At 46.0% G+C, this 15,998-nt stretch overlaps 1 protein-coding gene across 1 annotated transcript in view; it reads left to right on the plus strand.

Annotated features, from left to right (window-relative positions):
* ZKSCAN1 (zinc finger with KRAB and SCAN domains 1) overlaps positions 1–15,259 on the plus strand; it is a 66,104-nt gene extending 50,845 nt beyond the window's left edge. Inside the window, exons 10-14 of the mRNA XM_047839198.1 lie at positions 4,947–5,079; positions 9,524–9,608; positions 10,880–10,971; positions 11,284–11,410; positions 13,033–15,259. Coding sequence (XP_047695154.1) covers positions 4,947–5,079; positions 9,524–9,608; positions 10,880–10,971; positions 11,284–11,410; positions 13,033–14,102 — 1,507 coding nt within the window. The 3' untranslated portion in view covers positions 14,103–15,259. The remainder of the gene's footprint in view (positions 1–4,946; positions 5,080–9,523; positions 9,609–10,879; positions 10,972–11,283; positions 11,411–13,032) is intronic.
* Positions 15,260–15,998: the final 739 nt, after the last annotated feature.

Below are 15,998 nucleotides of genomic sequence, written 5' to 3' on the forward strand. Positions count from 1 at the left end.
GAATGGAAGATCCCATAAAGTCCCAAAGTCACTAAAGTTACATTTCTTAGGATCCTGTCAAATTAAAGAATTAGGGGGAAGAAGTGTACCTACTTATTCCCGCGGGAGCTGCAGAATTCTATTAACTCAAAGAAGAATGTGAACACATGTATAACGAATTCAGGGAAGTGAGCTAAATATCACTCCCCTTGATTTCAACAAGTACAGTTTCAGTGGAGATAGGGTTGCCAGATTAAATGCAGGGTGACCTGTTAAATTTGAGTTTCAGGTGAGCAACAAATAATTTTTAATATAATAATAATAATAATGCCTCATGCAATATCTGGGGCATAGTTTATATATATTTGAGGGCATATTGGAAGGAAACAAAGAATTCCATAAATATTTACTTCCTTATTTGTTAGTTATTGCACAGTTGTTGTTGAACACCTGCTAAGTGTCAGGCAGTTCCAGATTTTGGAGGATTACCGTGCCAGATGAGACGGTCGGTGTCCCTGCTCTCAGAGACTCTGGTGAGGGCTGGAGGAGAGGGAATACTGATAATGAGAAGTAGACAGATCCACAAAATAATTCCAGCCACTAATAGTGGAATATTTTTAAATAGATTAGAAATTGTATTTTCAAGTGTTTCCTGGGTGCATATTTAAGAGGCTTTATGGGGGACATTTATTTTGTTATTGTTGATTGAAGTATACAAATAGCAAGTGCACAAACCTGAACTATACACCCCATATATAGTGAGATAAAGTTTTTTATGTATATTCATGCCTCTGATTGCAGATGCAAAAGTTGACTGAAACAAAAAATTAAAATTGTATTCAAAATCCATAAAACTAAAGTATAGAAATTTAAACTCTTTTAGCCTCTGGTATAGATCTAATCACCAATTTATAGGAAATATAAGGGCCTGAAGAACATGTAATAGGACAATGCAGGGAGACAGGTGACTTCAGACAGTGGGAAACTGCAGGATAAATCATCCTTTTTATTAAATCACAAGAAAAATAAGATGAAAAGAGAATTCATAGATTAAAAGAAACTTAAGATCCATATCATCTGATCTCAATATTGACCTTATTTGGATCACAATTCAAACAGAATTATAACAAATTAAAAATTTTGAGGCAATGAGGGAAACTTGATCACTGGCTCCATATATAATATTTTAAAAGTTATTAAATATTTTAGATGTGGTAATGGTATCAGTTATTTTTCCAAGAGTCCTTATATAGGCAATTATAACGAAATATTTACAGATAAACATGTCTGGGGGTTGCTTCAAAATAATCAGGAGGAGCATGTGTGGGATTGTAGATGAAATAAGGTCAGTATTTTATTGATAACTGATTAACATAATTTGCTGCAAAAAATTAAATATAAACAAATTTAATTAATACTGGATTTTGTATGAATGCAAGGCTTTAAAATTTTCTCCTGGTTTGGGTTATCATTATAACTATTACTTCACAATTGAGAAAAATATAAACATATAACAAATCTGATCTATGATTAACAAACAAAAAGTTATGTTTATTAGAATTTACCTCACTGAGATTGAGGGAACTGTCTTGCTTTTCTCAATAGATGGGCATTACCTACTACTAGAATAAAGTATTAAATCTATTCCCACTTTTGCTTTTGCTTTTTAAAATTTTCTTCCTTTTTAAAGCTTTTTTTTTTTTTTTAAAGACCAGCATGGGGCTTGAACGCACAACCGCACAACCAGAGATCAAGAGTTGCATACTCTAGAGACTGAGCCAGCCAGGCACCACCCCCTACTTTTGCTTTTATAGACGTAAATGTTGGGAAATCCTGCCCACATAGAGGAGATGAGTGGCAAAAGGAATATAGTTATAGCAGTGTTGATTTTACATGGCAAAATCACACTGTGATTTACAACAGAAATGGTTTTGTCCTCTCCTTTTACTGGAGGGAAGTTATGGGAAATAGGTTTAAAAATTCTCTATGCTTACACAAATGGGTTAAAAAGGCATAGGGTGGAAAGCCGCCTTAACAGGACCAAAACATCCGAGAACAGCTAATGATATACAGGCCATAATGGAATCTTGAGTAACTTAGGGTTCTCAGGATAGCATGCTCCATTTATCTTAGTCCTTAGAAAAGACAGATAACCAGATGCAGGGCCTGCAGGAAATGGCCATCTGTGTAGCACCGAGAGGTTATGTTTTGACCCTAACCTCTTAACAACGTGTGTCCCTGAGACCCTTTATCTCTCACACACAAGTTAATGATTACTGTTTTACTTTCTGCACGTCCATCACATATCTAAGCTTTCAAGATCCTAATAAATATGGAGAAAGGACCCTTACTCAAGGCTCTTGTCTCCCCATAGACATTAGCCTCTTTAATTCTGCGCCCGCTTTCTTGCTGGACAAGAGAACTCCAGACTCATAGTCTGAGACAGGAAATAATAGGAAACCACTTGAATCACAAAGGATTTGTTCACCTAATCCTTACTGGCAGCAGTATTTCAAGTGAATCCTTTTGCTTGGTACCCCAAAAGGTTTGACACCCCAGATCAATACATCACTGTAAGATTTGGGGGTAAAGAAGCCTAGCTATCTTCTACCAGGAGGGAAGATGACTGTGAAGGAGGGCACCCTGGCCGTAGGGATGTTTTCCAAGGGAGCAATTTTAAAGATGTACAGATAGAAAATGTAAGACTCTGGGGGCACCTGGGTGGCTCAGTCAGTTAAGCGTCCGACTTCGGCTCAGGTCATGATCTTGCGGTTCGTGAGTTCAAGCCCTGCGTCAGGCTCTGTGCTGATGGCTCGGAGCCAGGAGCCTGTTTCAGATTCTGTGTCTCCCTCTCTCTCTGACCCTCCCCCGTTCATGCTCTGTCTCTCTCTGTCTCAAAAATAAATAAACGTTATGGGGCGCCTGGGTGGCACAGTCGGTTAAGCGTCCGACTTCAGCCAGGTCACGATCTTGTGGTCCGTGAGTTCGAGCCCCGCGTCAGGCTCTGGGCTGATGGCTCGGAGCCTGGAGCCTGTTTCCAATTCTGTGTCTCCCTCTCTCTCTGCCCCTCCCCCGTTCATGCTCTGTCTCTCTCTGTCCCAAAAATAAAAACGTTGAAAAAAAAATTTAAAAAATAAATAAATAAATAAACGTTAAAAAAAAAATGTAAGACTCTGGAAATTGAATCTCTCAAAACTAGCTGTCTACACACACTCTCTGAGAATATTTGTGTTCTCCATCCCCCATCCCTACCTGCCAGGTTGCTCATATCCTTGTCTGAAGACTGGTATAGTCTGACACGAAACCCCCCAGTGAGGCCACTAGTGCATGCCCTCCTATTGACTTTTGGGAAGGCTTGCCTTTTTACTCCATTTTTTCTCTTTGTTTTAGGTAAAAGCTTTACAAAATTCAGCTACTTTCTTTCCCACCTTGGTGGACTGCTTTGAGAGTCCCTTAGGTGATTCATGGCACTATAGAGATCATGGACTCAGAAGAATAATCATTAAGAGTGTGGCATTTGAGGGGCGCCTGGGTGGCGCAGTCGGTTAAGCGTCCTACTTCAGCCAGGTCACGATCTCGCGGTCCGTGAGTTCGAGCCCCGCGTCAGGCTCTGGGCTGATGGCTTGGAGCCTGGAGCCTGTTTCCGATTCTGTGTCTCCCTCTCTCTCTGCCCCTCCCCCATTCATGCTCTGTCTCTCTCTGTCCCAAAAATAAATAAAAAAACGTTGAGAAAAAAAAAAATTAAAAAAAAAAAAAAGAGTGTGGCATTTGAGAACTAGCTGAGAATTACCCAAGTGGCTGGGCTCTGGGGCAAATGCCCACGTAAATTACAAATTGACTTCTGAGCCCCAGAGTAATAGAGCTGATTGCATTGAAGGTGCTGGGAGTCTAAGAGCTGTTCCCCTTGGATTGGCATTAGGAGACCTTTTACAGAACAATCCCATTTTGAAGAGACTCCCTCTATTTCCACCCTTCCCTGTTCTGCTTGCCACTGCCTCCTCCCATAGCTCTTGAACTTCTTGTCCCTGAGGTTAGGAGTGGAAGAAAACAGAATGAAGAGATTAAAAAAAAACAACAACAACAGGGGTTGTGTGTGTTTGTTTTGTTTGGGTAGGGGGTGTGGGTGGGTATTGAGTTTACTGAGTGGCTTGGATATGCCAAGTATTTGCTCAAAATCTCACTGTGGTCTAGAAGGACTGGGTATGGGCCCCACCCTTCTCAGGCCAGGCACAAGTTATATGCGTTACTAGTGCATTGTTCTGTCCTGCCTCCAGGCCTTTTGCCCTGGCTGTTCCCGCTGTCTGTTGCACCTCCCTTCCCCTCCAGAGCCTGCAACACTTCTGGAAAGTCTCCTTTCCCTAGCACTTACGATGTTTTCCTGGAATTGGTTATTTAAATTATGGCTCTTAGACTGCAAGTCAGTGGAGAGTAAGTTCTGTTGCAATCGCAGAGCTGACCATGGGCACCATAAATACTGGATGTAGTGAAAGCTGGGATCAAATGGGAGGCAGGGCTACAAGGGGAGTCAGGAGGGCCCTCGTTGAGCAGGATATCACAAGGTCTCGTTTTTGTAAGGATTTGATTCCGGACACTTACAGGGATCCTCCAGTGAGGGCATAAAAGTGAGGGAAACGGGAAGCCTCCCCCTCATTCCTTCAAGCATTTCACACATTTGGTACCTGCAGGGGGGCTTCGCCTGCTTTGTTTTCTTCGGATGCATCCATCGGTAACTCCCCCGACTTTTCTCTCCCATCAACTTGGGCAGGTTTTGTCTTTACGTAACTCTCTGACAGGCTGCAATGGCTTCTTCAGATTTTAGTAATTTAAAGGGGGCATTTTTACATGAAACAAACACAAAACTTGGTTTTTGAAGCATAAACTTGGTTTATTTGGGAATTTCAAATAAAGGTGATTTTTTTTTTTTTTTTTTCTATTGATGAATCCTTCGAAAGTCTTGCTTTTTGCAGCGGGTCGGCTCGGGACCCCGGTCGCTGGGGCAAGGTGCACTCTCCCCTGCCTTCGGCAGCTCGTGGGGGACCCCCGCTGCCCCCGCCGCCTGCTCGGGGTCAGCGGCACCCGAGCACGCGCTCAGAGGCCGAGGTACGCGGCTCTTCGCCTGGCCCAGCCAACAGGGGGCGCGGCGGCGGGCCGGAAAGCCAGGGCCGGTATGGGCGAGGGCGCCAAACCACCGAGAGGAGAACACCTCCCATGTTCCTAGAGAGAACAAGCGGGCGCGGAGGGGCCACGGGGGATAGCGTGGGCGGTGAAAAGCGCCGACCCGGAAGCGAAACAGAGAGAACTTCCGTTCTTTGTTCTGTCCCGGTGTGTGGGTCTGTGACAGGGTCCGACACGGCCTGGTCCGTGTCCGGCTCCCCAGATCTCCCGTCCTTGCCCCCAGGGTGAGTCCGGCCGCCCGCGGGGCTCGCGGTGAGACGGAGACTGTGGTCGCCGGGGAAGGGGGTGGTGTCCGCGCCGCTGCGGCCCGCGGGGCCCCCAGGCCCGCCCGGAGCAGGGCGCCGGGACGCGCCGCTCCGTCCCCCGCAGCCGGTCCTGGACTCCGCTTCCCCCGGGGCTTCCTTCCTCCAAACGGGGCCCTGCCAGGACGGGAGGAAAGGGGCTCCGGTTCTGGTTTTGTGACTTTGCCCAGTTCGAGCACTTAAAAGTTCCAGTATGGCTGTAAACGGGTCCCTCTCTTTAGAACAGCTGATGACAGCGCCCCTAACTTGGTAACTCTCCCAGACGCTTTTATTTGTTGTTGACGCGGTTGTTCGCGCCAGCGGCAGGGGAAGTCTATTTTTACTTAGACGGGTCTGAGGATCTGAGGAGTTCAACGAAGTATTCGCAGTTAGAACTTGGTCTGGAATGGGGCGAAGGAGCGGAGAGTGTGCAAACTCAGATCCCGGGAATAATCCTACGGGCGTTCAATAAATCGAGTCTCTTACGGGGAATGGTACAGCTGTGTCTGGCTCCCATTTTCAGTTGTGTTAGATCCCTGATTTGATCGGCTTTTGAAGTGGGATTGAACGCAGAAGGATGTTTACGTTCTGAATGGCATTTGTAGACTCCAGGGGAGGATAAGCAGGGTGATGAACCTGAAATCTATGGAATAATGAGAGGAGCTAAAGGTATTTATCCCCAAGAAGAGAAGTTTGTAGAGAGTGGGCATCAGTGTGGTTTACAAGTGTTTGATCAACAGTTGCCTGGAAAGAAAAGATTCTATTCTTGAAGCTCCATAGGGTACTAGGCCTCTGTGAGGTGAAGGTCCAAGGGGATAGATTTTCAGCTCTAGCCGAAGACCTCTGATGGCTGAGCTGTGCAGCCATGAAACAGACTCCCTGCTGAATTTGAGAGTTTCTTGCATGTTAGCTGTCAGAATATTGGGAACTTGAGAAGGTCTTTTCTTTCTTTTCTTTATTTCCTTTCTTTCATGGGGTTTGAACTCACAACCCTGAGATCAAGAGTTGCATGCTTTACTGAATGAGCCAGCCAGGCAGCCATTTCTTACACTGGGTGGAAGGTTGACCTGGAGAAATTTCAGTTGCCTTTCACCTCTCTAGGGGTGCAACCCAAGTACCAGTTGTAGTCTTAATTGTATTGATTAGTATATGTTCTCTCTCTGTCTTTTTTTTTTTCTTTGAGTAGAAATGAAGTTTATGAATATTTAAAAAAAATTTTTTTCCTTCGTCTCACAGCAGCATTGGCATCAACTAAAGTTAGAATTCCCAGGAACTTGAACAGAGGCTTCCAAATTCCCAGTAATTGCCACTCTAGCAACTAACTCCAAAGAAGGAAGGAAAGATTCCAGCAGGTAAAGCTTTTCATGACTCGTTCTCACTGCCAGGTCATCTTTCTCGGTCCCCAGGAGCAGCTTCAGGGAGAGGTGTTGGCAGCAGAGCAAGGAAGGGCCCGGCCTGGACCTGACGCTGTGGGGGCACAATGGAGATTTTTCTTCCCATGAGAAACACTGTGTACTGATCCAGACACTGGGGACTTGTTCTCAACAATATGCCTTTGAGTTCCAGCTTTGGTTAACCCAGCTGTGAGGAGGGAGGCTTACTTTTTTTCCTCTGGAGTCAGAGCCTCTGATTTTCCTTTAAAGAGAGTTTGGACTAAGAGCTGATTTGTTGCAGGGGTCTGCTTATAAACAGTCCTGGAAATTGTAAAGTTGGTTGATAGGAACAAAAGATGGCTGGCTCTGAGACAGAGTTGAAGGGACCCAGCGAGGAGAGCTCTGGTGGCAGTAGGGTGTGTCACCTTGATTGCCCTTGGGCCTGGCCCGTGCCTCATTCAGTGCCTTTCTCTGTGTAAAGACTTTGGTGGTGGGCATTCTGTACCTCCTTGGTGCCCAAAGACAAGAGTTCTGTGAGCTCTGAGTGACTCTCTGGGCCCCGCCCCTTTTTATGCCTTCTGTGAATGCAGCGGTCTATAATGAGGAAGCAGATACTGCTTACGTTCCTGTGTTTTTACTCCTTTCAGTAGTGCCTTGCAGCGTAGTACACTCAACAGTTGTTTGTTACATGAACAAATATGTAAAGAGGGAGGTAGATGAAATCCAAGTGTTTTTTTTTTTGTTTTTTTTTTCTATTCTCTTGCCTAAGTGCAAGGAAGCTCTGGTAGCTGCTGCACCTTTCCTGGGTCTGTTGGTTCTTGTCACAGCATTCAAGAGGGCAGTAGAAACTTCCACTTGAGATCCAAACCTCGGTCTAGATACTGATGTTTCATTTTATTCACTCGAGCCACAAAGAACAGATCTCTTTTACTGGTCATAGCAACTGAGCAGTGGGACATCAGCAGGGAGTAATAAGTAAGCTTATGTTTCTTAACAAAGTATTGGTCCCTGCGTCAGGGATTTAGATTCTTCTCCAAGGAGATATATTAGATAGAAAGAAGGCTGGCTGCTGCCTTCTTGGTGATGGGGACCAGGCCTCCAGATCTGGTGTATACATACACCTGCTCCCTGTGATGACACTGCACGAAGACCACAGAAGGAGCCCCTGTCCCTCAGTGGCATCCTGCCTTTGGCTGAGACTGGAAGCAGACAACCATCTTAGGAGAGGAAGGATTTATCTTGTTTAATTAATCTGAGCTGTTTGCCCTAGTTCTGGGCATCAGGTGTTATTTCCCCAGGGTTTTTTAAATGGGAGCCCGAAAACTCATGAAAAGTTTTTCCAATCTCTGCTATTTAGGTGCTGTTTCGTGGCCCCTTATCCTCAAAATTTGGTACAATAGCCAGAAGCCTAATAAAGTAAAAAATTTTTTTCCTAGTTCTACTGTCTGTGAGGGTTTTTTTTTTTTTTAAATCTGCAAAGGGGTGCCTGGGTGGCTCAGTCAGTTAAGCATCTGATTTTTGCTCAGGTCATGATCTCACGGCTCCTAAGTTCGAGCCCTGCATCAGGCTCTGTGCTAACAGCTCAGAACCTGCTTTGGATTCTGTGTCTCCCTCTCTCTGCCCCTCCCCTGCTCGTGCTCTCTCTCTCTCTCTCCCTCCCTCCCTCCCTCCCTCCCTCCCTCCCTCCCCCCCCTCCCTGTCCCTCCCCCTCTCCCTCTCCCTGTCCCTCCCTCCCTCCCTCCCCCTCTCCCTCTCTCTCCCCCCTCCCTCTCTCTCCCCCCCTCCCTCTCTCTCCCCTTCTCCCTCTCTCCTCCCTCTCCCTCCCTCTCTCTCTCCCCCTCTCCCTCTCTCCTCCTCCCTCCCTCTCTCTCTCCCTCTCCCTCCCCCTCCCTCTCCCCTCTCTCTCCCTCTCTCTTGCTCTCTCTCTCCCCCTGTCCCCTCCTCTCTCTCTCTCTCTCTCCCCCTCCCTCCCTCTCCCTCTCTTCCTCCCTCTCTCTCCCCCCCTCCCTCCCCCTCCCTCTCCCTCGCTCTCTTCTCCTCTCCCCTCCTCCCTCTCTCCCTCTCTCTCTCCCTCCCTCCCTCTCTCCCTCTCTCCTTCCCTCCCTCCCTCCCTCTCTCTCCCCCTCTCCCCTCCTCCCTCCCTCCCTCCCTCCCTCCCTCTCCCTCTCTCCCTTGATAGATAGATAGATAGATAGAAAGAAAGAAAAAGAATCTGTAAATGTTTAGCTTTATGCACTATCCTAAACATCCTTAAAAGTTGATACAGTACATACACGTTTTGTAAATATATGTGTGCACACTTTTTCATTTTCTTCTGTTTTTTATTTCAGTCGTTGCTTAGTGTTTCATTCTGTCAGTGTCATTATTTGACACCAGTATTCCACATCTTTTGTCGTTACAAATATCACTCAGTACATTGTGGGAGACAGAGGTGGGATGTTGTCTAGGAATGGGGCCCTTTCTGTGTTGCCCGTGCAGGTTCATCACAAGGAGCAGGTGTATGTATTTGCCAGGATCTGGAAGGCTGGTCCCAGTTTCTGTGTTTTTCTCTTGCTAGTCTTGGGGACTACCTGAAATACTAGCTCCCAGGAGGTTTTTTTTTTTGTTGTTCATCTGTTTTGTTTTTTTTTTAACCATTGCACCTTGAACTTTGCTTCTGCAGTGCTTCCGCATTCTCATTCAAAACCTTCTTCCTGCTGAGTCTGCAGATAGTAGACCAGAGACCTAGAGCTTCTGGCCCTACCGATGGAAACTCAGGCTGATTGCGTATCTCAGGAACCTCAGCCCCTGCTTGAGAGTGGTAAGCAACAGGGATTCATTTATTCTTGCATTCAGACATTCCCCAGTCACGCTGAATCTCTTATTCACCAGGCTCTGGGCCAGCTACTGGAATCCACATGTGGCGGAGACACAGTCCTTCCCTTTCGGTAGCTGATAGTCGGTAGCTGATAGTCAGTAGCTAATAGTCTGGAGGGAAAGCTGACTAAAGACGATAATGATGTACAGCTTATCAGGTTTTATAGCTCAGGCATTTTTGAAGTGCTGTTGGTACCTCATGCGGAATTAAGAAAACCGTTATAATCACAGACTTCCAGGTGCTTGGTAGCTGCCAACTTCGTAGTCCTCGTTTGTGTACTTTAGGAGCTTGCACTTGAGGGGCTCTTGGCTTTGTAGGTCACAGGCAAAAGGATAAAATGAGTAGAAGCCATTAAAGTATTTGTATTTTGCTTCCATCAACTGTGCCACTGACTTAGAGCCAATTACAGTCCTAAAGGGTATGCTTATCAGGAAGAAGCACGTAAGGAACTCTATAGGTTATTGTACACAACCCAGTGTCTCTAGAGGTTTAGAGTCTCTAAGGGGCAAATATGTTAACTTAAGGATTAAAGAAGAGGCACCTGGCTAGCTCGGTCAGTTAAGCATCCGACTCTTGATCTCAGCTCAGGTCTTGATTTCAGGGTCGTGAGTTCAAGCTCCGTATTGGGCTCTGCACTGAGCATGAAGCCTACTTATAAAAAAAAAAAAAAAAATAGAATTACAGAAGAAGATACGTGATCAAGCACAGAAACAGGAAACATGTAGTATTTAGATTTGATCTTGGGGATGAAGAGAAAGAATAATGGGCATTATCTGTTCAGTCAGGCTACTGGTTTCCTCTGGTCTAAGAGACCTTCATGCATGAGTTTGAGTTGAGAAATGCGGAGAGGGGTGGAAGGGACGTGAGCAGGAATGTCTACGTTTCTATCCAAGCTTGGGAGAAAGGACAAGAAGGTGCTGATCACTAATGGGAGGACTGGGCCTGCTTCCCTGAGAAGCAGCGACTGGACAGAAACGAAGGGACCTGGGGCAGATGGAGAGCAGCATCAACAGGGCTTTGGACATCCCTCCTCTGGAGGAGGGATGCACACTGAATGTGCCTGTGTAAGCACCTTTCACAGCCACTGGGGAATGAAACTTAGATGTGTAAGAGGGAGTGGGCCCTAGATTGTTCCAGGACCCCATGAGTTTACTATGGGTTCGGAGGTCAGAGAGCAGATGACTTCACTCACGGACCCTTTTATTGTCTTTCAGCTCTTCCTTCCTCAAAAGTTCCTGCGTATTCTGACAAGGACAGCCTGGGGGATGAGATGTTGGCAGCTGCACTGCTAAAGGCCAAGTCCCAGGTGAGCTGTGGTTTCCTTTATCCTTCTTTTTTTTCCTTCCCATTTTGTGGAAACGTTTGTGCAGTGACATCCATTTGGTGCCCTAAACCGTGATTCGCTGTATCAGGGACATGGTCCTTTCCTGCTGAATAACGGAGTCCTCTCTTCCTGCACCATAACCTCCTCCCCCCCACCTCGTAGATACACATCATTCGGCCTCATCCCGTTACTTACTTACTTACTTACTTACTTACTTACTTACTTATTTATTTATTTGGTGCTGCCAGTCCCATCCCTCACCCTGAAATTGCATGCAAGACCGTGTTGTTTCAGGAGCTGGTGACATTTGAGGATGTAGCTGTGTACTTCATCCGAAAGGAGTGGAAGCGTTTGGAGCCTGCTCAGAGGGACCTCTATAGGGATGTGATGCTGGAGAATTATGGAAATGTGTTCTCGCTGGGTAAGGAGTTTGCTTTCTCAGTAAAAGTCCCGTGGCATTTTTCTGTTTCCTTGTTTGGTAGTAATAGTCGAATCACAAAATGATCAGCTAAGGATTGACTTAATCTTAGAAAGTTCTAACAACAATCATGATAGTAACTCCTGTTTGTGTAGTAAGTTGGAGTTTGTAAAGAGGTTTTGTATACATTCTCTCTACCTCTCAGTAACACAGTGATGGAGGCCGCTGGTACTCTCCTCATGTTACAGGCGAGGAAAGAGAAGTCAGAGGTCTTCAGTGCTTTACGTGTGCTTTATGTGTAGCTGGCAAGTAGCAGGACTTGAACCTAGTCTTTCGGCTCTAAATCTGGTGCTTTTCTCCCTGTGATTCTTAATGTATATTTGAGAGCCTTTTCCAAAAGATTAGCCTGTTGGGATCCCTAAACGTGGAGGCCCTGCTCTGTGCCCAAGGGCACATCTGGAACTCTCCTTCTCTTCTCTGTTGTACTACCTTGGGGGATCTGTTGCTTTGTTCAGGGCCAAGTGCAGCAGCTCTGGTAGAGATCTCTGCTTGTTTCGGGGAGCAGCTGGCTTCTTTAACCTTTAGTCTGTGGACTGAATTCCTTGTCTGTCATTCGCTTCCAGTGAGAACATTCTCTGGGCGGTGCCAGGGGGTCTCCCTGACTCCCGCTGGAGACCCCTGTACATTTCCTTTCAGGCCCCTGCAAGCCTTGGGTCTGGAATTGAGCCCTGGGACTGCTTGACATGACCTTATCCCATGTTTTCCCCCACGGCGGGATTTCCATTTCTGGATTTTGACACAATCTTTGGGCTGCATTGAGAGGAAGAGTCGAGAGTCCTGGGTTTGAAGGGAGCTGAGAACGAGGAGGTCCTGAGAGGTGCCTATTCAGATGAGGGAGAAACCGCTGTTTCTGTCGCTGACGTTCATTGTGCTGTCTTTACTTTTTAAAACATTGACAGAGTAAAAATGCTGACTATCTAAATCCTTCTCATTAATCCTCTGTCCCTGAAACTCCCTTTGAAAACCCCAAAGTAGTGAAAACTGAGAAGTCAAATGAGTCAAATCCTTACATCCTAGCACAGCCTCCTAGGCCTAGGGCCCAGAGATGGACTGAACTCTATCTTGCCTGTTCCCATGGGTTTGGCATGTGTGGCCTCCCCCTTGTCGCTTCTTCCTGCTCTGCTGCTGTTTCCCATCAGCCTTCTGTGCTTGCTTGCTTGTATTTGTTCTCCCCTATCTTCTGAAAGCCACCATCTCCCCACTTGTATTTGCAGTCTCTGACCTCTGTGGGGACTTTGTCACTTCATTGAACAGCATGTCCTTTCTCTTCTGTTTTTGGTTCCCTGCCTCTGCCTGGTCTGTCTCCCTCTCTTCCCATCTCCAGCCTTCTCCTTACTTCTAACTCTTTTTGCTTTGATTTTGCTTCCTGCCTTTCTCCTTCACTGTTTCCTCAAGGCAATTATCTTAGCATGCCTCGGCTGCCCCCAGCCTGGGCAGGTCTGCACGCAGGTAAGAGGCATGTGCTTTTAGCCCTATGAACATTCTTCTCGTAATTATCCTGCCCTCTGGTTTTGATTCTTTCTTCCACAAGGGACAAGTGATGTTTGTATTTTGTATTGTGCCAGATGGTGAGACCAGAACTGAGCACGATCAAGAAATTTCTGAAGATACAGGATCACGTGGGGTGCTGTTGGGAAGATTCCAAAAGGATATTTCTCAGGGTCTTAAGTTTGAAGAAGCCTATGAACAAAAAGTCAGTCTAAAGAGGCAAATGGGGAACTCCTCTGGAGAAAGATTGAATAGGAAGATAGAAGATTTTGGTCAAGTGACAGTTGAGGAAAAGCTAAGCCCTGCAGGAGAGAGAAGTGAGAAATATAATGATTTTGGGAACAGCTTCACTGTGAGTCCTAACCTCATTTCGCATCAGAGACTTCCTATGGGAGACAGACCCCATAAGTGTGATGAATGTAGCAAGAGCTTTAATAGAACTTCAGACCTTATTCAACATCAGAGAATCCACACGGGGGAGAAACCCTACGAATGTAGTGAGTGTGGGAAGGCCTTCAGCCAGAGCTCACACCTTATTCAGCATCAGAGAATCCACACCGGAGAGAAACCTTACGAATGTAATGATTGTGGGAAGACCTTTAGTTGTAGCTCTGCCCTCATTCTGCATCGGAGGATCCATACCGGGGAGAAGCCCTATGAATGTAACGAATGTGGGAAAACCTTTAGCTGGAGCTCTACCCTCACTCATCATCAGAGAATCCACACTGGAGAGAAACCGTATGCTTGCAATGAATGCGGGAAGGCTTTTAGTAGGAGCTCCACCCTCATCCATCACCAGAGAATCCACACTGGAGAGAAGCCCTATGAATGTAACGAGTGTGGGAAGGCCTTCAGCCAGAGCTCACACCTCTATCAGCACCAGAGAATCCACACTGGAGAGAAGCCCTATGAATGTATGGAATGTGGAGGAAAGTTTACCTATAGTTCAGGCCTTATTCAGCATCAAAGAATCCACACAGGGGAGAATCCCTATGAATGTAGTGAGTGTGGGAAAGCCTTTAGGTATAGCTCAGCCCTTGTTCGCCATCAGAGAATTCACACTGGAGAGAAGCCTTTGAATGTGATGGGAATGAGCAAAAGTTCTCTCAGAGTTACTGCTGAATTAAATATCCGAGAGTCTACATGAAAGACAGCCACACACCTGTTTTCCTCACTTCCTCTGAGTCTAAAGAGCTCCTGCCTTACTATATGAGTATGAATAACTTAGAATGTATCCCTTCCGACTCAACCCTTTCACTTTAGAGAATGGGGCAAATTGGGCAAATCCTCCTGGCACAGTGATGAAGCTACCTAGTCTGTTTCCCCAAGAATGACACCAGGTGGCGAGCGGCAGGTTAAGTGCTGCGAATGAGAGGGAGGCTCTGGGACTTATCACCTTCCATTCTGGAAGGGAGTTTGCACTAGACCATTTCTTTCACACCAGAGGAGCCTTTCTTTCCAAGGTGAGGAATGGAAGCACAGTAGGAATAAAATTCCAAGGATTCCTGTAGTCGGAGTCAGTATAGTCAGCACAGAAGGCAGTGGAAAGAATGTTCGGAGTCCTATTTGATAAGAAGGGGAAATGGAGGCTGTATTTCAAAGCCACTGTTCCTAATCCAGCTTTAAGTTTTGATAAGGAATGTGCTATTTTTTTGTTGTCTCATGACTTCATTAATTATGGAAAAACTTGGTGCTGAGGGATGTGTTATTTTATTGGGGGGGGGAACCCCAAGAGGTTTTCTGTGGTAACTATTTTGCAGGGCTCTTGGAGCAGCAAGCCCAGGTTTCCAAGAGCAGCAAGGCAGGCAGTTTTGTTGGAGAACTCCTTGTTCTTCCCTCCTGTGATAGATATGGCTGCGAAATCCATCTGAATACCAGTAAGTCTAACGGAGAGGAGCAGAAGCGTTTGGCATTGGCCTGGTTTCCCTCCTGCTCTCTCCCTGTTCCTCTCCCCCCTCCTGTGTTGGAAAGCGATTTAATCCAAACCCCCAGTTACTAGGAATGCTTTTATGGAGCTCACTCAGCCAGCTTGCCCTGCCCTCTGTCCCCTGTGACCTATGACACCTGGCCCCAGCAGCCGGATCCCTCCTGACCCCACTTCTGACTTCAGCAGCCAAGTATGAATGCAAAGAAAAAGCAAAGCCCAGAGAAGGGAGTCTCTGGCCTGACTGGGCCGCGTTGCTGGGTTAGGATGGAGCTCCCGAGTTTCCCAGCTGAAGGGATGATCTTTGGTTCTGTCTTCCCAATCCTGCTCATCCTGTAGCATAAATGAAGTGCACTATTAAACAGAATAGTTTCTTAGAAGGAGAGATTGAGTGTGTTTTTGTGCAGGAGCACAAATTTATTTCAGTTAAAATAGGAAACAGTGACTATAACTGGAATCTTTAAAGATGAATCTTTAAAATTTTTTACAGACAACTATTTTTCTTTCAGTCACAAACACATGACCTCTTTCTCTCAAGACTCCAGGTACTGCCACAGACTCCCATTTACACAGCTGCTCCCATCTCATACCCACACGTCGGATTTTGTGTGCCGTGTGCTCTTAAGACCAGCAACCAAAACTGGAAAGGTGTTACCGGGTGTGGGGCCTCTGACAAGTGTGTACATTGTTGGGTAGCAATGGGCATATGTAGACTTCTTGTTTGGGCGCTTGGTGGGAGGGTGTTCCAGTCACGAGAAGGAAGGTTGAAATGAAAGTCTTATGCAAAAGATGAGGAAGTGTCTAGAACTGGCCTCTAAAAAACTTGGGAGCATATATTGTGATCACCTAATATATTTTTAATTTCTTAAAGCTATAATGAAACTCATTCTTTTGGCTCTTCTTTGGCAGTCACCACGTACTTGCAGGTTGATTTTGTTCCTCAAAGTGTAGACCATGAACTATCCATATTAGAATCATTAGGCTGCTTATTAGTAATGTAGGTTTCCGAGCCCCCCAAGTCAGACCTATAAAATAATTTCTGAGGATGGAGCCTAAACATATACACTGAAGAGGATGAACCAGTAATGGAAAAGAGAAAATTTCTGGGAAGAGATAAAG

Source organism: Prionailurus viverrinus, chromosome E3 (genome assembly GCF_022837055.1).
Source record: "Prionailurus viverrinus isolate Anna chromosome E3, UM_Priviv_1.0, whole genome shotgun sequence".
NCBI lineage: Eukaryota > Metazoa > Chordata > Mammalia > Carnivora > Felidae > Prionailurus > Prionailurus viverrinus.